General features: G+C 46.1%; 1 protein-coding gene and 1 long non-coding RNA gene across 3 annotated transcripts; both read right to left on the reverse strand.

Moving 5' to 3' along the window:
* Positions 1-3,748: 3,748 nt before the first annotated feature.
* LOC102917145 (betaine--homocysteine S-methyltransferase 1) lies at positions 3,749-25,268 on the reverse strand. 2 transcript variants are annotated; one of them, XM_006981774.4, is made up of 8 exons: positions 24,923-25,268; positions 20,066-20,198; positions 13,644-13,762; positions 12,326-12,517; positions 11,825-11,972; positions 8,413-8,595; positions 7,294-7,522; positions 3,749-4,428 (listed from the first exon to the last, which is right to left on the reverse strand). In XM_006981774.4, the coding sequence occupies exons 1-8, from the start codon at positions 24,953-24,955 to the stop codon at positions 4,242-4,244; spliced, it is 1,224 nt and encodes a 407-aa protein (XP_006981836.3). In that variant the 5' UTR covers positions 24,956-25,268; the 3' UTR covers positions 3,749-4,241. The 2 variants fall into 2 exon arrangements, with proteins under 2 accessions (XP_006981836.3, XP_042117570.2); XM_042261636.2 differs by lacking the exon at positions 24,923-25,268 and adding an exon at positions 24,363-24,571.
* Positions 21,533-22,026, reverse strand: LOC143268702 (uncharacterized). The gene is made up of 2 exons (XR_013044813.1): positions 21,902-22,026; positions 21,533-21,774 (listed from the first exon to the last, which is right to left on the reverse strand). It is a non-coding gene; the product is annotated as an uncharacterized LOC143268702 (long non-coding RNA).
* Positions 25,269-27,064: the final 1,796 nt, after the last annotated feature.

The following is a 27,064-nucleotide window of genomic DNA, read 5'->3' on the forward strand; positions in this document are numbered from 1 at the left end:
GATTTAAAAATAAACATAAGTCAAATACCTCATTAAAATTATCACGAGTTTAATGGCACATAAATTAACCAAATTTAAGGACAAACTAAAAAGCTAAAATGAGAATCAAATACAACTTAGCACTTCCCATCCCACCACCCCTCCCCCTCCTCCCCCTCCCCCACTTTTTCCTTGGTATTTTGAGATCTGGTCTCCCTATGGAGCCAAGGCTGGCCTCCAACTCAGGATGCTTCCAGCTCAGGCTCCCTCAGGACTGCGATTACAGGGCTTCAACAGCACACTCAATGTGTTCAATTTTAATAGTTAAAAAAAAAAATCAGAACCACCGCCCAACTAGTCCATTTATTTACAAAACAACACGAACTCTTACATTGAGGATGGCCACCTTTGTCCTAAGACTCTTGTGTGATCAGCTTTGAATTCTCATGAGAGTAAAACGCAGTTCTCAGTCTGGCTAGTCTGTCTCTCCCTGTCTGTGGGTCTCTGTCTGTGTCTCTCATGTTATGGCTCTGCTGTACTTGACCAGGTTGGCGCTATTCCAGCAGCTCACAGCAGTGCAGCGAAGACACCTGTCCCCCTCACTCTCCACCTTTACGTTGTCCCTTCTCCAAGGTCGGAGCTGCTTTCCAAGGGGAAGCATTTGTGGCTGTTGCTTTCCCTAGCTGTGAGTGGGTCACTTTCCACAAAGGTGCCCTGCACTGCCTATGGTCGTTTGTAACGAAGTCTTGCATGCTGATGTCTGCCGTGTTTTGTTGTGGTTGGGATGCTGAACATTCGTTATGAAGATGCTGGGTCCTTAGTTCTTTCACACAGGACCATGCATGCTTACTCCCCATGCCGCTCCTGGGTGCTTTTCCTCCTTCAAGCTGACTTTCTCCTTGTTTCAGACTCAGAGTCGTTGACCTAGTAAGCAGCTTGTGAGAAGTTCCAGACCGGCTGAGGGCATGTTGTTGGGTAACTGTTTGGGAAAAACAGTCTGTAAAGTTGACAAGCACGTGAGTATGCTCACAGCAGGGGAGAAATCTAGGGAATCTGGTTGGAGACATATAAGGCTTTTCTTGCTGGGTTAGCTGTCCTGGATGTTAGTCAAAGATTCACATGTCTTAGGGCTGGAAAGAAAGTGACCAAAACAAAAAGGGATGCGGACATTTCTGCCAAGTAACATGAATCTGTGTTGGTGAAACAGCTCTTCAAAGCAGAGCCAGGGCTTCTCAGGTAGTCCCTGCTGGCGAGCTGCTGCCCCCATCTGGAGACGGTGGGAACTGAAGTTCTGATCGGTTCCAGTCCAGTTCCCAGATCCCCTATGCCTCTGCATTTGCTTGGCTGTCCAATGCAGACATGTTTTGCAGACATGTGAAGAAATGCCAGACCATAATCTGAAAAGTTGATTCAGTTTATGCCAAATCCGAGTAACTCCAGGGATTTTTATTTCCCGGGGCCAGAGATGCCTCCTTAGCTTCGAGAACCATCTGTTCTGATTCCACTCTCCTGTGGGGCTGAGTTAACTACACCATCCTTCTTGGCCGCCTTGGACTACTAGCAAGGAGAGCTTCCTGACTTGGCATCCCGCCTTGGAAATCCTGCCCTTAAAAGGGAGCATTTGGACTTTGATGTCTAAGCTACCTTGGGCTCTGGTTCCACTAAAAAAAACAAAAATCAAAAAAAAAAAAAACAAAAAAAAAAAAAAACAAAAAAAAAACCTCTACTGGAAAGAAACATCTATTTAACTCAAATAAACTCTGAGGCATTAAATGAGCCTTCTCTTGTAATGAACAAGAGTTTGGAAGCAGTATGTGCTTGGAGGAGGAGGGGCTGAATTTAAAAAAAAAGTCCAGTGGTGAAGCCTGCCACTAGGAGACAGTGTTGATACACAGTTCAAGAATAGCTTCATCATCACTGTTCCTTCTGATGAGATTTTTCTTTTAAATCAAAGGATATAAGAATGATGAAAGACTGTAATATTTTGTGCAGTAATAAAGTTCTGGAAAGAATATTAAAGGGGGATACATTTTTCAGAGTAAGACAACTGTAAGTCTGGTAGCGTTTCTATCGTCTAAGATGGAAAAACACTGAACTTGGCTTGAGAATATGAGAAACAAAGGAGACACCAGCTGGCAAAGGAAAACGGGGGTGGGGGGTAGGGGGGTGGGAGAGCCCACTCTTGCTTGGCTCTCTCTGAAAGGTGCACTGCTTTAGATCCATGTTCTGGGAACAGGGGATTAACTCCTAGAAAATTCCAGAAGTTTCTTTTCCCTTCATACACAGTATCTTTTTTTAATGTTCTACCATCCCCGAGAAATAAACATTGCTACTTTTTTTTTATAGATGGGGAAATTGAGGTGTAGAGATTTTATACAAGACTAAAATTACAGAACCGCAATGAATCAAGTTTAATCAAGACAGTCTCACTTGCCTTTTTATTGTTTAACAATTTCATGCACACATGCAGTGTGTGTTGATGAAATCCACCCCTCCTCCGTCCTCCCTGGCTTCCTTCATGCCCCTGCTTCCACTTTCCCTCTCGACTCCATGTGTTCTTTCTAAACCCGCAGAGTGCCTAAGTGCAGCCAGGATGGACTTGGGTGCACACAAATGATGACCGCAGGGGAAGGGGGCCGGTGTCGCCACTCTTTTTTAATAGCTGAGAAAGGTTACAGTTAAAAGTACAATAACAAGTGGCCTGGCAAGATCGGCCCCGGGTGCGAATGTGTCGTAAATGCTGTGAAAGTAACCGATCGCTTTCTGATCGGACTGTGGCGTGTGCGGCCCCAGTGGAACACATTTTTCTCACTCCCTTCCCCCTCAGGCTCATACAGCATGTCTAGGATTTGCATTGCTGTGGTAAAAGACCGTGATTTTAAAAAAAAAAAAATCTGGAAAGGAAAAGGTTTATTTCATCCGGAAGTCTGGGCAGGAACTCAAGGCAGGGACCTAGAGGCAGGAACTGATGTGGAAGCCATGGAAGAGCACTGCTTACTGGCTTGCTCACTTTTCCTTCTTAGATACGCCAGAACTACCTGTCCAGGTTAGCACCAAACACAATGGGCCTCTCTAAATGTGGACCGTACCTTCTTGTAGAAGCCCACATAAAAGGACATGAGAGAAGGAAGCCTTTGCTTCTTGCCTGCCCTCCCTCTGACTGGCAGGTTCATCTGAGGCATGCCTTTGCTGGTGGAACCCATTTCTTTGGGATTCCAATGTATACTGAAGACCAGCTGAGATATCCAGCCTTGTGAACTGGGGAGACAGCCATTGTTGGACTGGCCAGACCACAGCCTGTAAACTACTGTAATAAATCATAAATCACTATAATAAATCCCCTCTTAATATGGATTCATCCTATGACTTCTATTCCTCTAGAGACCCCTGATGATGCAGCCAGCACACTTGGCCACATCTCTTTTTTTTTTCAATTATTTTTTAAGCCACCAAAGGATAGACTCACTGCTCTGCATCTAACTGGTTCGTGGAAGCACCTCAGTGGGTCCAGTTCTGAGCCGCATCAAGAGAGCAACCCATTCTTGTCTTCTCCCTCCCCCGCATGCATCTGTTTTTTTAGTGGTTGAAGTGAGTCTGGGAGCAGAGAGAATGCTGGCATTCTCAGAACAGGACTCTGTGATCTGGATGTTTAATAACTAGTCCCATATGATTGGTTTTCTCTGATATATTTACCTTGGGTGGGCCCTGTATCTGAAGTGTTCCATAGCATTAATCAAAACCATCAATGGGTCACAAAAACTGCCTTGAAGCGTGTCAACCAGCGTGTCTTTATTAATGAAATGGGATGGAAGGGGGGAAAACAGAAAATTCCAAAATGGGTTATTCATTTCTTCCTTGTGGTTCTATGTTCTGTTTTACAGGGCTATTACATAAAATGTGCAGTTTATGATATGGTCCCTGAGTGGTTACTATGTCCCATCCTCCTACCTGAAGTGGGGCTAACATCTGAGTGACTTTTCTTTTTGCTGCAGTGATCTCTGGAATGTCTGTCAACATGGCAGACACTCAGGAAATCTGTTTAGGATTTACTGTGGACGTTTCCTCTCTTGGTTTCTAGTACACTTCTAGAGCATCCTTTTATAGCTGTAAAGTGCTATGTGTGATTCTATTTTATCTAGCTAATGCCAAGCATAGGTACAGGCTGGTATGGGCACAAGCATTGCCTCTCAGCCACCTCTTCCTTCTCTGTGCACGCTGCGGCCCAGACAGAGAGGAATTCACCCCAAATGGTGGCCCTGCAGCTACTGTGCAGATTTGAACTTCTGTTTCTCAAAGAGCTCCTTCAGCTGCTGCTCACTGGTGGCTTCCTTCTGCTGCATCAACTCCGAGGTCCCTTTGGTCACTCCCCAGGCATCTGGCTTGGACATTGAAGGGTTGTATGGTCTGCCCGAAGCTATCCGAAGATTCTGCCAGTACTCCTTTCTGGCCCTGTGGAATCAAAACACACATCAGGATCCACGATACACCCAAAGCACACACCAGGATCCCCAGGACACCCCCAGAGCCCTTATTAGTCTCTGAAAGTACTCGTACGTGTTTATTAATCCAGACTAAGGCATTTTTGCCCCTTAAATCTTTAGATCTTCTTTGAACCCAAGCATAGAGATCAAAAGTCTACAGTTTAGAATCAGGATAGTTTCTATCCAATAGATACGACCTTTCTATCTTTGTGTCCTGGCCACATCTGAGAATCTTTTATTAGCTGGGTAGTGGTGGTGGCGCATGCCTTTAATCCCAGCACTCAAGAGGCAGAAGCAAGTGGATCTCTGTGAGTTTAAGGCCAGCCTGATCTACAGAGCCAGTTCCAGGACAACCAGGACCACACAGAGAACTTTTATTAGACTATAGTAATTGTGTAAACTAATATGCTTTATGACAGAACTCTCATGTGCGGATAACATACTTTGGTCACCTCCACCCCTAGTTCCTTCTGCCACTCTTGCCCTGCCCCCACATTTACACTCATCTGGAGACGAGCTGGTCCCTGTGGCTGGATTCTGCCTCTACCCTTCTTCGTTTTACTTCATCCCCTTCAGCTTCTGGCCTCATCGTGTCTGGTAGACCTGTCCAGAAGTCTAAAGGGCCATTGCATTTGCTAAACTCTTGAAAAGCTAACTTTGCCCTGGGTTCCCCATCCCCTTGGGGATGAAGTCATACACTAGCAAGCACACTGATGGTAACGGACCTACTGCTCCTCGTCCTGGAGCCTGCTTTCTGTGAAACTCCATCTCCACCCTCAGACTTGCTCAACACCCCATCCTCTTTCCACCGCTTAGTGCCTCCCTCAGGCTGCTCTTTTGTCTGGCCGTGTCATCCATCCTTCAAAATTCAGCCTGGCTGCAGCTTCCATAGGCTCCTTCATTAGCCTCCCTCTGCCTTTTGCTGCTGTGGACAATTAGCTCAGAGCTCACCCTGCCGTGCACCTCTGTACTTGAACTCGCCATGCCATTTGAACTTTCTTGTTTATTTCTGTCTTTTAGGGTAGCTCTCTGGGGATCGGGCTGTGCCTTGCTACTTCTGCATTCACAGCCGTGCCTGACAGATATCTGTGTTGAATCAACATCTGTTGAAAGCGGAAGAGCAGACCCCAGACCTTTTGGCCTGGAGCTCCCATCCTCCGTTTCTACCGGGTGGGATCCTATACAGCCTTCAAAATCCAGCTCTCAAGAGCCCTGCTGTAGAATATTGTTTAATTCTGTGAATCTGTGTTACTGTACCTGTTTAAAACACCTGATGGTCTAATAGAGATCTGAACAGCCAACAGCGAGACAGGAGAAAGGAGAGGCAGGGCTGGCAGGCAGAGAGAATAAACAGAAGGAGAAATCTGGGAGAAGAAAGAAGAGAAAGAGAAAAACAAGGAGAGGAGGATGGTAGGAGCTAGCCACCCAGCTGCCCAGCCACTCACAGATTGGAGTGAAAGTAAGATTTGCAGAATTAAGAAAAGGAAAAAGCCCAGAGGCAAAAGGTAGATGGGACAATTTAAGTTAAGAAAAGCTGGCAAGAAATAAGCCAAGCTAAGACCGGGCATTTATAAGTAAAACTAAGCCTCTGTGTATGACTTATTTGGGAAGTGGGTGGCGGGCCCCCCAAAAGAGTAAAAACAACTAACTGCAGAGCCCTTTTTCTGTGACCCCACCCTAGTTGGCAGAGGCCCTCATTCTCTCTGTAACCCAAGCTGTCTCAGCGTAGTACAATGACTTTATCTTTTCTCCCGTTGATTTTTCTTTTTCCTTCCAAGTCTGTGTGTGACGCATGTAGACCATGTTGGACCCAAACTCACGATGGAGCTGAGGCTGGCCTTGAACTCCTTATGTTCTCCTCTCCACCTCCTAAGTGCTGGGATTGCAAGTGCGCACTACTACGCCAAGCGTTGATTTTCTTAGCCATTCCTCTTTGTGAGGCTCTCGGAGCGGAATTCAGACGTTCCTGTTTCTACCACGTTGTTGGTGCCCAGCCTGGTGCCAGTTTTAGGTTTCTAGTTCATCTCTCCCATTGGAATGTGAGCTCTGAGGAAAGGCCTTGCCCATTTTACCACCCCATTCCCAGCTCTGAAAGTCGTGACACAAGACACTTGGCATTAATATAAAGTAGGAATACAAGGCTATACTCAGTTCTGCTTGGAGCTTCAACTCAGATACTAAGAAATCACCCTCTCATTGAACTGCCCAGGCCTAAGATATACTCAACTCTTTCTTTTTGCTTGTTTGTTTTGTTTTGAGACAGGGTTTCTCTGTGTAGCCGGGGCTGTCTTGGAATTTGTTCTGTAGTCTTAGACTGGCCTCGGATTCAGAGATCTGACTGCTTCTGCTTCCCTCGCGTTGGGATTAAAGGCACACACCGCTACACCCAGCTTCAGCTCTTTACAAATCAAGCGATTCAGCGTTAGTGGACAGCACATGGGGGGTGCCCTACTGGAGTACAGACCCACACTGGCATGCTGTGGGGGTGCCCTACCGGAGTACAGACCCACATTGGCATGCTGTGGGGGTGCCCTACCGGAGTACAGACCCACACTGGCATGCTGTGGGGGTGCCCTACCGGAGTACAGACCCACATTGGCATGCTGTGGGGGTGCCCTACCGGAGTACAGACCCACATTGGCATGCTGTTTAAATTACACTCTGTCTAGAAGCCGGCTCCCTAAATCATCTGGGAAGACGCTTAGGGAGCGGCTCTGTGAGGGACTCTGAGGAGGTGGAGTTAGCCCACCCTTGTGGTGCTGGGAATGGGGAGGGTCCTTTCCTGGCTCCGTTTGGACACAGGGGGAGCCGCTGGAGTTGAGGGGGGACTGACCGTGCTCTGATCCAGGGTTTGGTGTGCATGTCCAAACCACTGCCCCAGCTGCCATGTTTCTCTGAAGCCGGAGGCAGGAACCCCCTTTCCGGGGCCAGCTCCTCAGCAATCGCCCTGATGTGGTAGGGCTCGAATCCGCAGCAGCCGCCAATGAACCTGACCCCCAGGTTGTAGGCCTCTCTGGCGTATTTTTGAATATCCCATCGGGTCGCAACTCTGGGCTCCAGGCCTGGAACAAATGATATTATGTCTGAATTGTTTTTATTTAAAAAAAAAAAATGAAAAAGGCTGGAGAGACAGCTCAGTGAATAAGAACACTTTCTGCTCAAGGGCGAGGACCTGGGTTGGGACCATATTGGGGGGTCACAAACAGCTGCCTCACAAATGGCTGCCTATGGCCTCAGCTCCGGATCTGGACTCTGCGGCACCTGTGCTCATGAGTGCACACACCCACACACAGGCACACATCTGTATACACATAATTAGAAATACATCTTTAAAAAGGGTGGAAAACGAGAGGGTAGGCTACCTGATGTCCTTCTCTGGCCTCCACATGTATGTACATGTCTACATGTAAACGTTCTCTCTCCCTCTCTCTCTCTGTCTCTGTCTCTCTCTCTGTCTCTGTCTCTCTCCCTCTGTCTCTCTGTCTCATACACACACACATACACACATACACAATTAACATATTCTTTAAAGAGGGAATAGGGCTTTGGAAGTAAGCCATTTAATCTTATTCTTGTGATTAAAAAAACAAAGCATAGGGATGAAAGGATATTTCCTGAGGTCACACACCGCAGCGCAGCGACAGAGCTAGAATCAGGACCTGCTCCCTACAGACGCCCACCCCCACCCCAGAGGACGGCCTTTTCATCAACTCCGAGGCTGCGGCCGCAGGTTCACACTGAAATTCGTGGTGGTTGTTGCCATGGTGGGCCTACCTGCCCTGCCGATGCCCAATGGGAAGTGTTGGCTGCAGGGACAGAATCCAGGGGCAAGAGATGAACGCTACAGCTATCTCTCTCTCCCACGACAAAAGCTCTCTCTCCGGCTGGGCAAAGCCATCTGGGATTTCTCAGGCAAAGATATTGAGACGATTTATAAGAACGTCTGTCTTACCGAAGGGGAACTCGGGGAGATCGATAAAGCCCTGTTTGCCGCAGTCCGGGGTGTGGTAGGCCAGGGGCTGGCTCATCAGGAAGGCCTTCAGCCGAGCGCCCTCCAAGCCCTCCTTCATGAGCTTCACGGTCTGCAAGCTCGTGGTGGGGTCGAAGTGGCAGTTCACCCCGACGATGGAGGCGCCTGGAGGCGGGAGGGGCGGGTTAGCTGGAGGGAGCCGCTGGGTTCTGGCAGGTTCCCCGGTGCTCCTGTCTCCAGCAGGAGGCATGTACTGGGCGATGAACTGAAGGACCGCATCTGGTCTTCACTCACCCTAACCTCTGTCACCCGTGAGCAAGAGCGATCGCGAGCAGCCAGGGAGTGTTTTCTGGGAAAAGCGCTCGGAAGAGTCTGGTGTAATTGAAGTGTCTCTTAAGAACACGGGGCCGTCCATCTTTTTTTTTTTTTTTTTTAATCATTATTAGAGGCTTTTTTTTTTTTTTATTTTTTACTTTCAATTTCAGCAGTCAGTTTTTCAGGGTTTGACATTATGTGGCGAGCACAGAAATTTTTCAACGCTCCCAGCTGCTGCGTGGCACCTGTGTTTACCATCACGCTGCTCATCTGAAGCCAGAATAAATGTCCTCTCTCACCAGGCATGTTTAATAAGTTCACAAAGACTTCTTGGGCACAGCAGCAGAAAGTCATTTAGAAAGAATTGTGTGTGACTAGGATAAGTAGTTTGGAAAAAAAAAAATCTCAAAAACTTCTTTTGACTCGAGGTGACTAATCTGGTTAACACCTATCAGTCATGTGGACAAAGTTCTCATTTGCATATCAGCCTCTCAGACAAGAAGCTACACGGAGCTGTCACCCTTAAACGTGTGTGTTCTTCTGAAATCTGTTGTTGTGATGCTTGATTGAATGAGACAAATATGTTTTAGATGTCTAAAAACAAAAAACCACCCCAAAACCTTTTATAGTCATTATGTCCTGCATCTGGACCCAGGATGACCCGCGGTGGCCATCGTTAGATATGATTTTGGAAATTTCCTCATTCAAAAGGTGTAAGGGGCAGCATGCCGCTGCTCTATCCTCTCAACACGAGAGGAATTCCCATTAAAGCCTCTCTCTCTTTTTTTTTTTTTTTTAATTTAAAAACATTTGGTAAAGGGTTGGGGGAGATGGCACCTGCTGTGAACGCAAGAGGAACTGAGTTCAAATCCAGTGCCCACCAAACCACTGGCACAGCCCTGGAAGACTGTAAGCACCACGCCGGGGTGTGGGATGGGGGGGTGGGGTGGGGACAGGCCAATCCCAGGCAGGAGCTTGCTGGCCACCCAGCCTACCTAAGTGACAAGCTTCAGGCTCCGGAGAGCAATCCTACCTACCTCTGTTTATTTTACATCTTCACTTGGAGGTTTTGTGAGACTAGGTCTCACTCTGTAGCCCAAGCTAGTCTCAAACTCTAAGCCATCCTCCTGCTTCAGCTTCCCTGGCACTGGGTTACAGGTGTGCGCACACCACACCTATTCTCACCTGGATCTTGACCTTTTTACTTTGATTTTGAACGTGGAGTGCCCATAGCTTCTCTTTCTTTGTTTTTTTTTTGTAACGATTAATTAATTATATATTGGCTATTTATTAGATACTTGCTAGACGTAAGGTTCCTTGTAAGAGAAAATATAGATATAATGTGATCTCTGACATCACAGACTTTATATTTTAGCTCGCTCAGTACTTTCCAAGATTTGGCCCATGAACAGAAGGTTTTATGATGAATTAAACTAGGTAGTGGCTCTACATCACTTTTCCTTCTTGGATACTGACGTGACATAAGGATGTGTCAAGGATTCTGCTAAGTCTGCAGTGGAGAGCCATGCACAGCTAGGTTTAGCATGGCATATTCTAAATACATCCGACCTATCAACATTTTCATAGGTGGAAAAGTGCCAGCTGCAGATATTCCAAATGAGTGGTATAACTAGAAAGTGATGTGCTCTCAGGGCCGGGCTGACCATGTCAGGCACACGGAGATAAAATCTGAGCTAAACGTCGGAAGATGGACTGGGTTTATTATGGGTTATTAAAAGTCCGTTATGTGACAGGCACTGTCGTAGCCACAGAGGGCTCAGACCTAGTCTCCACCTTCACAGATGGTAATCTGGGCGGGGGGGACTTGAAACAGTACATGAAATAAGTGAGGTTACCTTTGAGGCTATCGCTGGCGCACAGGACGTGAAGGGCCAGCAGAAGGATGGGGAAGGGCCTGCTGCAGGCCCAGAAATTATCAACGCAGATGATGGCGTTCCCTTTTGTCCTCTTGTAGACAGCTAACTTACCCCTCTCCTCATTTTATATTTCCCATAAAAAATTAGTATTATACCATTTCCTTCCTAAATACAAATATTGGTTACTGTTAATGGTAAGTATGAAAAAGATTTTTACCAACAATCAGGAGGTGGGTAAGAACCATAAATTAAACAAGTCACTGAAGTGTCTCTAGTTCACAGAGTGGGTCGTTCTTCCCCTGACACTGAGTTATAACTTGGATTTAAAATGCGACAGTTTAGAAAACAGCCTGTGAGTTTCTCCTAATTGAAATGAAACCCAATGTTAGGAACAGAAATTGGATAAAAAGATATATTAGGTGGTCAGTATTTCATATCAACATTTCTTTTGATTTATTATACCAATTACACGAAGCAAAGCAAGCTAGCCACTATGAGAAAGGAAAAACTTTGGCAAAGAGACAACTAACTTTGAAGTTATTAATGTTTAAAGATTCTCAGTTTGAGACACGTTTAAATAAAACACAATTTCTCCTAACGTTTCTTTGGACTTACCCGAACATTCTTCTTGTTTCTAAGCATTAAACCTCCAGCCATATGTCTGGCTGCCCCTTTCAAAAGGCTGTCGTGCATTTGTTGTGGCTTGGGAATTAGAGAATGAAATTGGACCGTTCCTTAAAAAGGTAAGTTCATGAGCTGGGGAGATGGCTCAGTGGATCCTAACTTTAGATCCCCAGCAGCCACATAAACAGCTGGTCATAGTAGCACACGCCTGTAGCCTTAGTGCTATTGTGGTCAAGACTGCTTCCAGGAGCTCAGTGGCCAAGCCAGTCTAGCTAATCAGTGAGCTCCGGGTTCTGTGAGAGACCCTGGCTTAAGAAATAAGGTGAAAAAGCAACAGAGGAGGACAGCCAAGGTTTACCTTGGGCCTCCACATGTGCACACACATGCGATGTGTGTGTGCGCGCGCGCGCACACACACACGTATATTCCTCCATGTGTATACGAAGTCAAATTGTGGCTTTTTCCATGTCTGTTTCCTTGGTACATACCACAGTATGTATTGATTCCTGCAACAGTGCATTTTCTTTATGTTATTTTTAAAGGCCACTAGTGGCAAACCAATGAAAATCTATGGTTACCTGCTTTGACCAGACGCACAGCACACTCTCCGGGCGGCACCCCATGCAGGTCTCCTTCAGGCCCAATGCACATGGTAGCCGCTATAGGTTTACCAGATGTCTTTAATGCTTCTACCGCCCACACAGCTTCTTCCACATGTTCAAAATACTGAAACCAGTGAAGGGAAGAACATTTTAATCATGTTTCCCACAAAACAGCAAGAATGCCACTCCGCTATTACCCAAGGAACTGTCTAATGGGAACCCATTTACTAAGCAGTTTTGATGCAGAATAGAATGGAGTTGACAGTTCCTTAGTGTGAATCAAAGAAAAAGGTTTGATGATAATCTACTGCATTCAATGAACTGAGTCAACATTAGCAGAAGTCTTAGGTGTAAAAGTACCTCAAAAGCTAAATATTTTTGCTCTGTGTTGAGATCTGAACACCACCCCACGTTGACATGGAGAGAGCGGAAGGTTAGAGAAAGGATTTCATCCGGTCATGGATTACTCTCGATTACCTCAGCAATGAGGAAGTCCACATTCTTCTTCATGAAGACCTCCAGCTGCTGCTGGAATATTTTTTTAACTTCTGTTTCGCTCTTGCAGCTGAGGTATGAAGGCGTCTGGCTCACCCCTCCCGCAACCAAGGCATCTCCTTCGTCAGCCACCTGACGGGCAATGTCACAGGCAGCTTCGTTGACCTTATGCCCCTAGAGTGGGTGAGGAGAGGACACATCTAAATTTACACGTGAAACTCAAGAACAAATTATTAGTTACATGCCTGCCTCTTAATTTTATTTTTAAAATCATTTATTTTTGTCCCAGAAAACAAGGGTTGTGTAGATCAATGGTTTGTAGCTCAGTCAATCACCTTCAAGTGACCCTCTCAGCTCGGTCTCTTGAGTGCCTAGGAGTGCATGTGGGGCCACCTGATCTGGGGTGTAGCTTGTGGGCAGGGCTCTTGACTAGCATGTTTGAGGTACTGGGTTCCACCCTTCACTACAGACAACAGCCACAAAATCCCACTTTATCCTTAAAAAATAAAGCAAAACAGGGGACTGAAGAGATGATTCAGAGGTTAGGAGCACTGACTGTTCTTCCAGAGGTCCTGAGTTCAATTCCCAGCAACCACATGGTGCCTAATAACCACCTGTAATGAGGTCTGGCGCCCTCTGCTGGCCTGAAGGCATACATATGGGCAGAATACTGTATATAAATACATTAATATATAAATAAATTAATCTTTAAAAAAAAATAAAGCAAAACAAACCAACCACCTTCCCAAACAACAACAAAAATAAACAAAACCCCAGGACACCCAGCACCACAGGTCATTCAGACTGTCGGAATTTCAGAGCCCCCAATTCGTTTTAGATATGACAAAATCTCAGCCCCGATGAGCAAGGGCTTCGGCAATGACCGAAGGGACCGCCGCTGAACTGGGCAGTGCTCAGACTTGCTGTCCCCTGTATTCTGCCGGCCTTTGATCCCGGCACTTGGGAGGCAGAGGCAGGCGAGTCTCTGTGAGTTCGAGGCCAGCCTGGCCGCAGAGTAAGATTCTGTCTCAAACAGGAGTGTGGGGGGGATATATGGACCTGCAAAGATGCCACTTTGTTTAGCAATGTAGGAGCAGGACACATTGTTGAGTAGACTTTAATCTGCTTCCAAAATGCCTTCCCATTAATCTTAGAGAGTGTGACTCAGCCCTGAGAGTGTGAGTCACGTGTCTCTCGGTTCGGTGGTAGAACAAAACTCTAGCTTTTCTCTGTGGGAACCTGTGGAGTGGAGTGTCTGTGATGCCCTCCACAGGGGGTGGCCATGGCGGGTGGTACTCACAGATATCTTCGCTGCCACGTAGTTCCCTCTGTTCTCCAGCTTGTCTTCGCTGGCGTAGAAAGTGAAGGTCTGCATGACGTTTGATCCGGCTCTGAGGAACTCCCTGTGAAGCTGGCGAACTGGAAGAGAGCACAGCAGATCCGTGGTTCGCCCCGCGCACCCACGCGCGATGCTGTCTAGGGGCCCCCGGGTGAACAAACATCAAAATGGCTGTTCCGGCGGCCTGGCATTCACCCATCTGGGCATAGGGAGGGGGCAACCTGGGTCTCCTGGAGCCTCTCTCCAAGCTGCCGGGGCTAGAGGCTCACGGCTCTGAATTTGCCCCTCCCCCACCACCATGGTCTTGGTTTAATTTACTCCTTGTCAACTTGTCCATGACTCGTTGCAGAAGGCACTAATGGACATGAGGGGACCAATCTGCTTTCTCGTCCTTGGGAGCATCTCATGATCCATTCGAGGGCACCTGACTGAAGCAGAGAAAAGGAGTCACCGGGGCTGCATGTTGGCGAGTTCCAGGTTCTTACAGGGTGGAAGTGGGAAGGCCAGCCCCTGTAGGAGGGGCAGCCTGAGCAAACACAAGGTGGGATCAGCTTTGGCATTTGGGGGGATGAAGGAAGTCTAGACGAACACTGAAGAGATGTGTGGGAAGTGGCAGGCCTACGAGCCTGACCCCCAAAGATTATGCTCTGGACCTCAGGGATATATGTGATTAGCCCAGTGTTTTCTGAAAGATCATGTTGAGTTTCTGTTTGACTGTGTTTTGAGAAAGGGTCTTGGGATGGTTTGAATGAGAACGGCCCCCATAGGCTCATGTGTTTGAATTCTTGGTTCCCCGTTGGTAGGAACTACTTAGAAAGGATTGGGAGGTGTGGCCTTGTTGGAGGGGGTGTGTCACTGGGGCCTGGTTTTGAGATTTAAAAAGACTCTCCCCATTTTGGGGGTTCACTTTGCCTCCTTCTTACGAGAATGTGAAGCTCTCAGCAGGGTTGTGGTGATGCACGCCTTTAAGCCCAGCACTCTGGAGGCAGACTTTGAGGTCAGCCTGATCTACAGAGCTAATTCCAGGACAGCCAGGGCTACACAGAGAAACCTTGTCTCAAAGAGAGAGAGAGAGAGAGAGAGAGAGAGAGAGAGAGAGAGAGAGAGAGAGAGAGAGAGAGAGAGAGAGAGAGAGAGAGAGAGAGAGCTCTCAGCTGCTGCTCTGACAACCTGCTACCATGCCTTTTCTCTGCCATCATGAACTGGAAATGTAAGCGTAATTAAATGCTTTCTTTCCTAAGTTGCTCTGATCATGGTGTTTTGTCACAGTAATAGAAGAGTAACTAAGACAGGTCTCATGTAGCCTAAGCTAGCCTCAAACCTGCTCTGGAGCTAAGGATGGCCTCCAGCTGATCCTTCTGCCGCTAGTTCTCAAGTGCTGGGATTACGGTGGTGAATCGGAATACTCCAGCACTAAAAGATGATTCTGTGGGTCAGGGATTAAGAGCACTCGCTGCCCTTGCAGAGGCCCTGCGTTTGGTTCCCAGCACCCATGCCAGGAGACTTACGAACCACCTGTCACTCTGGGTCCAGGGAATCGGATGACCTCTTCTGGCCTCCCAGGGTACCTCCTCACCTCATGCATATAATTAATAAATAATAAATCTTAATTACTAAGATTTATTATTAATTATAAAGGGAGAGAGAGAATATGAATGTTCAGTAAAATGGGCATTGGAGCACTGCCTTCAACTATAAGCCCATAGATGAATGGCAAGTAGAAACACTTTCATGGCTGAGGACGTATGTGGAAACTGTCTCCCACCTAGCTACCTATATTCAATTTACAGAGCTGCACTTGGCTCTAAAATACTGCCTCTAAACCTATGGTGTTCATCAGGTCCCCTGCAGGCTTTTTAAACATGATAGGTTTGAGGGAGGGTCAAACCCACAGATATTCCAGCTCATTTTGGGTGGGATTCCGACATTATTTTTTGTCCTTCATTTTCATTTTTTTTTTGAAGGTTCCCTGGTTGATTCTTGGTTTAAGCCTTGTTGAGACCTGTCATGCTAAGACAGATGAGAAGCGCTCCTCTTATAGAATGAGAATCGTAGTGTTTGCTTTTGTCAGGGGAATTAGCCAGGCAAAGGTAGGAACCAGCAGCCTTGCAGATCCCTGGAATGTGTTCGGAACTGTCAGAGGCCTATAAAACCCAGATGAGGGCAGCTGTGTCAGAGACCGGGAAGTGAGCTGGGCACGGGAGGGCAAGGCTAAGGCTGGAGTTGTGCCTGTGCTTCAGTAGAGTGCCCAGACTGCAGAAACCCACGGGTTTTTGTCTTTGAATGGATGAACAAGTGAGAAAAAAGCTTCCGTAGTTGAGAAAACAGCTTCCCAAGCTTGAAGCCAACCCTTTCATGATTTTCCTCTCGTTTAATCATGGAGACTTTAGCTCTCCGTGGGAAAGGAACTTAAACACACACCTAAGCTTTAAAGCTCATTTTAATTAGCCCTGGAATCAGATAAAAAGAAAAAAAAAACAGCACATAGGGAGCCCCTGTCTATCAAACTAACACTGAGCTGCTGGAGTTGGAGAGGAATTTTATGGGGGATTTAGGAGTACAGACTGAGACCCCCAGGTTCTAGGATGGCATGATTTATAATCAGAAAGTCCACCAAGGAGGTCCATGAGTGGATTTCTTGAAAGCCCATGAAAACATCCTGGAAGGAGATGTTTGTGTACCTATTTGTGTACATGTACATTCTATAACACAGAAAGTCTTTTTATAAATTTTCCTAGGGAGCCCAAATAACTGAGACATCTCTTTACTTTCAACCAATTTGTTCCTTCATTCTCTCTCTCTCTCTGTCTCTCTCTCTGTGTCTGTGTCTGTGTCTCTGTCTCTCTGTCTCTGTCTCTCTCTGTCTCTCTGTCTCTCTGTCTCTCTGTCTCTGTCTCTCTGTCTGTCTCTGTCTCTGTCTCTGTCTCTGTCTCTGTCTCTCTCTCTCTCTCTCTCTCTCTAGCATCTCACTATGTAGTCCTGGTGGCCTAGAACTCACAGAGATCCACCTGCCCCAGCCTCCTGAGTGCTGGGATTAAAGGTGTGTGCCTCCATGCCCAGCTGAGAAATCCAAGTTTTTGAAGTTTCAAAGCCTATTCTACAACAGTGGTTCTCAACCTTCCTAATGCTGCCACCTTTTAATACAGTTCCTCATGCTGTGGTGAGCCCCAATCATAAAATTATTTTTATTCCTACTTCATAACTGTAATTTTGCTAGATATGAATCATAATGTAAATCTCTGTGTTTTCTGGTGGTCTTCGGCACCCCTGTGAAAGGGTCCTTGGACCCACAAGGGGGTCGCAACCCACAGGTTGAGAATCACTGCTTTATCAAGTCACAACTGTAGTCCAGTGGAATATTAAGTTGGCAGAAACATCACTTGGGAGCAAAAGGTGACCTGAACTAACACGGAAGTGTTGGTGTCGGTAGTCATGTACATCGATGTTTAAAGGAATGAGGGTTGGCTGTGGTGGGTCCGGTAAACCCAGCACTGGAGGCTGAGCAGGGGGATCATGAGTTTCATTCAGGCCAGCCTAGGGAACTTAGGGACGCTCTGTCTCAAAAAGTACAAATGAATAAGACAGAATCCGGGGCTGAAGAGGTAACTCAGCACAATATCATGTCGAGACCCTGAGTTCAATCCCCAGGATGGGGGTTTGGGGGTCAACACATTTAATTGAGGGGGGTGCTGTAGGACCCGATGGGAGTACTGTACAACATGCAGAATATGCACTACAGAAGCAGCTTTCTGAAATCCTCACATTTCTAGAACTCAGGGCCCACATCTGATCCCCACGTGGTTTGCATGGGGGTCACGGGACCTTAACACAGCCTTTCTTTACTGGTTCTGCCTCCAGCACTGAACATTCAGGTCTTGCTGCACTTATATAAAGTGTTTCCAATCAAGTCCAGCTTACAGGAAACCTCCTCAGGGCCTCTGTCAATTCTAGCTACTGCTCAGTCAAACTTAACAAAAAAAAAAATCACCGGTAGACACGTAGTTTTATTTGCATAAAATATACACGAAACTGATCACCCCACTCATTCAGAGCGTGAGTATTTTTTCTAATACTTAGCTACATCCCCAGCCCTCAGCATCAATGTTTCAAATATATATATATATATATATATATATATATATATATATATATATATATATATATATATATATTACCTTCCCCCAAAAGGCAAACATAGCCACCATCCTATAAGAATGGTCCCAGGAAGGATGTGTTACAGATCTGTCTTTTCTGACCCTGCTACAGACAGAAAATGAACAGTTTCTTTTGGCTTTCTTTCTGTTTTTTCTTTGCAGTTTTGGAGGTGATGGCCTGAAGGAGCTCCAACTTCAACATGTTTTCCAGTAGTTTCCTCAAGCCAATAATAAGCATTCCCACCCACCAGGAGTACCCACCCTCCATCATTGATAGCTCCTGGCAGGCTCTCAGGCAGACACAATTAAAATGTTCACCTATGGTGAGCTGTGGTGGCTGCCCCTGAACAGGGAGGCACCAGAAGGGGCAGTTTCCCAGATGGATGAGTTAGTCTGGGGCCGTGTTCTGCTGTTGAGTGCCATCAACAGACTAGAGGAAGATAATGAAAGAGTCATGGTAAATTAGCCCAACTGAAGGCAGAGTGTGGAGGTCAGGACCTCCTGGAAGGCTTGGGTAGAGGCTCATCTCCTGCATCTAGAGGGCAGAAAGAGCTAACCATCTAGCCCTGGACAAAGTTCCACAGAAGCAGAGCTCCTGAAGGCCTGAGTGTCAACCAGACAGGCCTGCTATGCTAAAGTCAGGGTACTAATTAGAGAGAAATGGGACCTCAAGACAGGCGTGATAATGTATGAGTAGATTCATGCAAGAACTCTGAGAACACAGATCCCTTCCAGAATGCTCTGGGCCAGAGAAGTAATCCATCCATTCCTCGTGTGTGTGTGTGTGTGTGTGTGTGTGTGTTCCAGAGGTTGATAATGAGTGTCTTTCTCAATTGCTTTCTACCTAACTTTTTGACATGGGGTCTCTCACTGAACCCAAAGCTAATTGGTTTACTAGCAAGCCTCGGAGATCCTCCACCGATGCCTCCCCAGTGTCTGGATTACAGGCATCCACCTTTTTACGTGGGTTGTGTTATGGGGGGTGGGTGGAATTCAGGTCCTTGTGCTTGAGGAGTAAGCACTTTACCAACAGAGTTTTGGGGTATTTGTACACTGTGTGAAGAGGTATGGCTGTGGTTGGTGTAATGAAGAGCAGAGTGGCCAAAAGCTAGGCAGAAGAGAATAGGCAGGATTTCCAGGGAGAGAGAGAACTCTGGGAGGCAGGGAGGCGGGCAGATGCCAGTAAGATGCAAAACCCATCGGACGTACTGTACAGAGGAGAGGTAACCAAATGATGTTGCAGAATGTAGATTAATAGAAGCAGGTTCATTGAGTTATAAGAGCTAGTTGGGGGAAAGCCTAAGTGAAGGCCAAGCTTTCATAATTAAGAAGTCTCTGTGTTGTTATTTGTGAGCTGGCGGTCCCGATGAGAAAGTATAACTACAATTGAGACATTTGTCCAGTCTCAGTTCCTCCCATTTAAAGATGAATGCTTCCCTCTAGCTTAAGAATCTGCAGAGACCTCTGCCTTGAAAGACAGCAATTGTTCCTTCCTGGTCACTATTGAGTGGAGGTTTAAAAAGTCAAGTGGGAAAGGCGCATGGAATGGGTATAGACAGGCAGGTAGATGACTGCAAAGAGGTCTGGGCTGCAGTAGTGTGAACTGAGCTAGTTGTTAAATATACGATGGAGGGACATGATGTGATACCACGGACCCTAACATGTATAAGAGAAGGACAGGCACATGAGGGAGAATGATCAGAGTTTGGTTGGAACAAAAGATGAAGGGTCTTCTTGAGATGGAGGACCAGGAGGACTACAGAGAGAGACAGGAAAACAAGAGGTGGTCGTCAAGAGGTGGCTTGTCAGCTCATCCTGTGTGGACATCTCCGGGTAATGGTAAATTTTAGGGTAGGTGGCAGAGGTATGACAAGGGGAGAGTTCCCTGAAGAGGAGATTCAGGCTTTACCAAACTGCTGGGTGGATCGTCTGTATGAACAGTGAACACACAGAGATTGGTGAGGGGGGAGAGGGGCAGAAAACAAGGTGATGATCCAAGTTCTAGACTCATCTAAAGTCAAGGGCCGGGACCAGGTGGTGGGTTGTCTGTAGAAGCAGGGACAGCCTTTGTGCTTTGCAGCATGTGAATCTGCACCGATGCTTGCCAGTGCTCAGGGTCAGTAGCAAGCATGGGAAACACTGCAAGCATGCACCTGTCTCGTGGTTGGCTCTTGAGGTTCATTCAACATAGCACACATTATCATAGGTTAGAACGGAACATGCACCAACCTGCTTCCGGGTGCTCCACAGCAGCTTCTGGAGTCCAGGGTCCAGCCTTGACGTAGCCCCTCTTTTCCAGCGCAAAGACAAATCCTCCATCTCCGATCACAACTTCTCCGGCGTTTAAACGTTCTAAGATTCCCTGAATTTACAGACGAGGGAGAGGGGGGAGTTGAGTTTCAATGTCACTTTCTATCTTCAGTGATTTTACAAATATATTCCTGAGAAGTATAGTGTCTTTAGCACTCTTAGTGTGAATGAGTCTCCACCTTTGTGAGGATGACTGGCTAGCTAGAAGGTCAGTGATGGGGCTGGAAAGATGGCTCAATGGTTAGGAGCACTGGCTGTTCTTCCAGAGTTCAATTCCCAGCAACCACATGGTGGCTCACAATCTTCTGTAGTAGGGGGTAGGGATGGGGTCTGATGCCCTCATCTGGCATAAAGGTGTACATGCAGATAGAGCAATAAACATACATTAAAAAAAGAAAAGAGAAAAGAGAAAACTTCAGTGACGAGGAGAGTTTGAAATGTCGAAAGTCCAGAGCCAAATCATCCTCTTAATGGCCATTAATTGTCTTCCTCTGTACATGACCTAACATCTTTGTGACATTTAGGTAAATCCTCTGGAATGTTCCAACAGACCCCCAGTTACCAACCAACCCAAGGGCTATGAATGCTGTCAGATAGTATCTGAGGCTGATAACAGAGTGTCTCTGCTTTGCTGTAACTGGCCTCCCTAATGTTTCCACCAACGTATTTAAAGAGTGCCTTCGTTTATGAATGTCTTTGTTGTATGACTATAAAACTTTGTCAAGCTGGTACAATATTAGAACGTGGAATTTAGCCAGGCGGTGGTGGCGCACGCCTTTAATCCCAGCACTCAGGAGGCAGAGGCAGGTGGATCTCTGTGAGTTCGAGGCCAGCCTGGTCTCCAAAGCGAGTTCCAGGAAAAGGCGCAAAGCTACACAGAGAAACCCTGTCTCGAAAAACCAAAAAAAAAAAAAAAAAAAAGAACGTGGAATTTAGAGTGACCTGCGCCATAATCACTCAGAGTGACTCCAGAATAAACTATCTCACTCCTGTTAGGTAAGAGCTGTGGTTTTGCATCAATATCAGAAAAATGCATTTGTATTATATACATTAATTTATTATGTGTTTTATGCATTACTTTAGTTAGAATGCTCAGCTATTGAAAAATTGGTATATTCATGTGTATGTGCTGGGTTTGTGGGTATGTGCAGAGCCTGGGCGTCTTTCAGTACACATGATAAATTACTTGGATCTATAGCATAGTGGTAGAGCACTTGCCTAACATGCCTGAGGCTCAGGGTTCTATCCCCAGCAGGATTAAAAAAAAAAAAAGAGCATAAATTTTTCCCATTTATATATATATTTTTAAATTTTACATACTTATGGGCATAATGTAATAATTCAGTTCATAAGCAGTTAATAATGACCAAATTAGGGCAATTAGGATTTCAATTTCATTAATCATTTATTATTGGGGGACTTGGGATCCTTAAATTCTTTTCCTCTGATTCCTTATAAAATATGTAACAGACTGTAGACTCTGGCCACTCTGAGAAAGCCCATCTTTTGTCTTTTTTAGAAGTGCTGGAAACTTAGCTCAGGAGCTGTGCATGCTAGGCAAGACTCTGCTACTGAGATCCATCACCAGGGGTGCGTGTTCTTAAAGGATGCCGGCCCGTCTTCTTCCTCTATCAGTAACGAGAGAGAGGATTAACACTTCCAAAGACATGGGGGTAGCAGAGAGTGCTGCGGCAGAAGCCTGAAAAGTCACACGACACCTGGGACAGCTAGAACAGAGGTGGCCAAATCTCTTACGGGCTCCGTTCTTGGCGTCCTCTGCAGCAGCAGATCTGTTATGCACCCATGGGTCTGTAACTACGTCATCTTGTACTCCATGCCAAGAACAGGGAAGCGACAGGCAAGCGTTCAGGAGATGATTTCCAGTCCGCTCTCCATAGCTACTCCATTTCAGTGCTGTGGAAAGGCTGCCACTGTGCTCAGGTGCAAGAGATGGATTTTGAACAGTGAATTGGAAAGGGGTTTTATGGATGCGAAAGTAATTTACTGGTATAACTGTTTTTGCGGTGTCTAAGAATCATGAACTTTAAATTAAACATACCTTATCTTCAAGTTCTCTTTCTCTGATTTTAGAAATGGGGAATGAAAGCCTCTGGATAATTTATTCAAGATCCTTATCACTTGCATCCTTAAATGGTTTCTAGATTTGATTTCAGGAGGTGAGGGAGGGCGGGGCCGCTCTGAATAATCCTGAGGGATACATTGGTGTGTGCACACTTACTACATTCTGTTGACTAGCCACATCTGCAGATTTTTAGAAAGGAGAAAAGAGCATGGGCTACATAAACAGCATGAGGAATCACAGGCTTCTGCACCAAAATTCCTCTCCATTTTCTTAGCGTCTCCTTCATTTCAACCCTCCACAGCCCCAGCCCATGCCATCTGACAGCAAGTGCTCAGAAACCGTTGACATTTTCACCGTGGAACTGGAAATTACATGGGAGTGTATGCTACCTACTGCCTTAGTCTGAAAGTCTGGGAGTTAACAAACAACTATAAAGATCCAGAATTGCTCATGTGTCATTTTGAAATCCAAATATTCATCATGACTACAATGTGTCTAAACACTACATCTTAAATGAACAAGTATATATGTGTGTGTATATATACAAATTAATAAGTATATGTATGCATATACACACATATATACATACACTATGTATACATATATAGTATACCTATGTTTTTATATATATATGTGTGTATGTGTGTGTGTGCGTGTATGTATCACTCACATGAACAATGGTCCCATAAATGAGCTATGACTCACTTTGGATGGAAATAACTAGTGACATTGTGGCGGTTAACAACTCTCCCTGAACATGTTTTCAAATTTAGTACCACAGCACTTTAATACACAGCATAGCCAGAAATCTGATCTTTGGAAATAGGGGGAGTGGTGATTTAATTATCATGCCAATCATATGGTTGAATGGTTGTCAGCATACACTTAAGTCTACTAAGTCTTTAGTTACGTAGAGATCAGAATTTCTTTGTTCCTAAGCTAAATAGTGGCATGTGCTATGAAAAGCTTAGTTGGTGTGTGTGTGTGTGTGTGTGTGTGTGTGTGTGTGTGTGTGTGTGTGAAGAATTATTTCAAAGGAGTATATGTAATACCATTTTATTTTTTAAAGTATGTATCTGCCTAGGTAATTAGCAGAATATATATATCAAAATATTGCAGGCTCTGTTCTTTGTGTTTTATCCAGCTTTTTGCAATGAATATGTGTCCTTGTAACATTTTTTAAATGCAAATATGTAGGCATATTATTGCCCTTGTTTCTTGTTTTAACATTTATACAGAAACAAGGTTATTGGGGAGGCACCCTTAAGCCACTTGTTTCTTGATAATTCTCTAAAGAGCACCCCCCAACACACACACACACACACACACACACACACACACACACACACACACACACACAGAGTTACTGTTTTTTCAGGCATGTGTCACTGTGTAGGCTCGGCTGGATTTGAACTATGATCTTCTTGCCTTTCTCCTGGGATTTCATCCACATGCCATTAGAAGATTCTAAGCTTTAGTTTGGGAAGTGGATTAGAATCCATGGTTCTACAAATGGGGCCAAACTCCGTGTGTGTGTGTGTGTGTGTGTGTGTGTGTGTGTGTATGTGTGTGTGTGTGTGTGTGATGAGTCACTCTTTGCAATCTTCAAGGGACATCAATGGACTGTCAGTAATTCAAAAACACGAGCCATACATCCTTCTCAAATTTTAACAAGATTAGCTTTCTTCCATGGGGGGGGGGTCTTTCTGAATGGCGGCTCTCCTTTTACAAACTGGGCCACCCAGGTGTTTCTCAGCACGACATGCCTTGCTTGGGGTACTGAGGGGTATAATCAGCCTGGCTCCATCTGTCTCCCAGACATCTCCTGGGGTCTTCTGTGGCTGGGTTTGATATCAGAGTCAAGTTTATTCCCTCCTCCCCGTCCATCCCTCCTCTCCCTAACCCAGAAGAAGGTCTGATTTGCCCTGAACTCCTGTGTCCAGCGGGCCCCTGAGAAGCAGCAACGTGCTTCTTGTTAGGAGTGGGACCCGCAGGCATTTCGGTTTTTAGAATTCTGTGAACAGCCCTGCTTCCTCAATGTCTTACAATCACTCTACTTATTCTTTTCCGAAACTATCTTTGGTGTAAGGCATTTTTCTGTGGTCGTTGAGACAAACTGCGGGTGAAACCTACCATCACGACCCCGCGGTCCTGTCCTCCTGGCCGCAGCTGGCGGGATGTCGGGTGGGAGGTGGCACGAGCCAGGAACCGTCGGGCAGTCCGGCGGGCTCCGCAGCTGCCTGCCCCTCCTGCACCGACACCCCGCAAGCCACCAGCCAGGGCCACCTCCACTGGGTAGGAAATTGCACCCTGGGTCTGTGAGCAGCTTCTCTGGTCTTTAGGATGCTGCACTCAGGAAGTGTTGAGAGTCTGAGGGGGCTGAAGGGGGCGCCCTGACTTCCGAGGTGGCTGCGGGGGGTGCCTTGGGTCCAGAAGGCAATCATCCCACACATCCGGGGTGCACCGTGGTCCGAAGTGGAGCCGTGGGGTGCAGGGAGACAGAGGCTGCCTATAGTGCGCTCTGTAGGAGAAGCCCCGGGTCACACAAAAGTTCTGGGTGTCCCCTCTGACCCAAGGCCACCAAGAAGGAGGATGCTGGGCCACAGCCGGACTCCAAGCACCCCTCGGCACCGTTGGGGGGTACCCAGCTGGTGGTGGTACTGAGAATGCTCTCAGGCTCCCTGCAGACTCACCCTCTTGGCCTTCTTGCCCGCAACCGGTGCCATCTTTCCGGGGTGGTGAGCAGCTCTGGACACAGCAGCGGACTGGAGGCGAGCGATCCGTAGCAAAGCCCGTGCTGCCGGCTGCCCGGTAGCTGCTGTCTCTTTATACAGTGGTTTGGTTTCCCCAGCCTTGACCAGGTCCAACACACCGCCTCAGGCGTGGAACACGCCCACCAGCCTTTGACTCAGGCCAGGGGCTAGCTGGGAAGCTGCCTGGCCGAGGAGATGTCGAGATTGGTCTCCGAGATGGGTGGAAACACGGAGAAGTAAGATAAGAAAAAAAGTACTGAGGTCGCTGCTTGCTCATCTGCACACTGCCCTTTTGGCCAGTCACAGGTCTCTGACCTTGATCCGGGGTCAGGTATCCATGACCCACTTAAGCTGTCAGACCAAGCTCCTAAGAACTCCATTCAGTGCCCAAATATTTGACAAAGGCGAAGATTCGAGATCTTTGCATGAGGATGGGGTGTCCTGCAAGAACTCCGTGCAAAGTGTAATCTGCATGACCTACACCTGGCATAAGGAACACAGACTTGGCATTTGCAGAATCATTCAATGCCAGTCCTCAAATAGTGGGTACGCTCTCGGTGACCTCACCATCAAACAGGCCCTGCAGTTTCTAGTAACAGTGGCTTCTAATAGGAATACCTTCACTATCTCACAAGCACAGGGTCTTGCACGTCAACGGCAAAATGGAAATGACTTTGAAAACTTTTAAATTCCACATGAAAAACAAAGGCAAGCAGACCTGAGAGGAACCGGAAGCAGCCTTAAGCGCAGCGCAGGATAGCTGTCTGTGGATCATAGAATGGGGACCGTTTTTAACCTGTTTTCTGTTTTATGATATTTCCCTAAATACTTTAAAAATTATAAAAATGATTTAAAGAAACTGGAAATATCACTTTCAAAAATCGTACAACATACTAGCAAATACAAGACAACAAAGTGTGAGGGTTTGGAACCTTTTTTAATCTAAATATAAAAGCACAGGAGGAAACTCTCCATATGGAACAATGGCCTCAATTTCACACATGTGGAAGAAATTATAGTAGCAGATAACAAACTGATAAAAGCTTAAGGTGGTATATGAATGATATACAACTGAGAAAGCTTTTTAAAGCCTGTTTTCCTCTGATGAATATGCAAAACTTAAAATGAAAAAAAAAAGAAAGAATATATTGAAAGCAATTCAAGTGACATTTTTTTTAACTGCCCCACCTATCCTACAACCCTATAGACTATCAGGAGCTAGCAAGAACGAGGCATACAATAATGTCATCTTTTGCAGTCCCCAGATCTTCCACCGATAATGTCCTGGAGAATCTAAGTAGTAATAACAGTTAGTTAATGCCCTCACTGGCTTTAGCGGTAACAGCCAGTGTTGGTGAAGAACTCTGGGGCCTCAGGGATGCTGCTGGGCTTTTTTGCACCAGGCACTAGAGGACTCTATCAGGATTCTGCCTGTCAATAAAGTGGGTTTTAAACTTTTGAGCTGGAGAGATGGCCCAATGGTTAAGAGCACTGGCTGTTCTTTCATAGGACTAGGATTCAATTCCCAGAACCCACACGGCAGCTCACAATTGTAACTCCAGGTCCAGGGGATCTGATACCTTCATACAGACATACATGCAGGCAAAACACGGATGCATAAAAAAAAAATAAAAACTAGTAGCTTTAAATTGAAAACAAACCATGAAGTTTTAACAAATAATATATATAGATACATGGCATTTTTTTAAAGATTGTCCTAGCTTGTCCTTGATTGTCCTAGCAAATTCAAGTCCTTGCTCTAGAGATAACCATCTTTTAAAAAAAGATTTATTTTTATTATCTTAAATTATGCATTATGTGCTTGTGTCTGTGTGTGCATACAAGTGCAGGTGACCATGAAGACTCGAGGTAGCTAAAGCTCCAGGTAGGTAGTTGTGAGCATCTGGATGTGGGATGCTGAGAACCCAACTCAGGTCCCCTGGAAGAGTAGGAACTGCTCTAATCTGCTGAGCCACCTCTCCCAGCCTAGGAAGTCCACTCACATCAGCCCACTGTCCTCCTAGGGGAATGCTATGCCCATTTCAGTATAAGCATGCATATTAAAAATCGTATCTGAATATG

This window comes from Peromyscus maniculatus, chromosome 15 (assembly GCF_049852395.1).
Source record: "Peromyscus maniculatus bairdii isolate BWxNUB_F1_BW_parent chromosome 15, HU_Pman_BW_mat_3.1, whole genome shotgun sequence".
In the NCBI taxonomy this organism is placed as follows: Eukaryota; Metazoa; Chordata; class Mammalia; order Rodentia; family Cricetidae; genus Peromyscus; species Peromyscus maniculatus.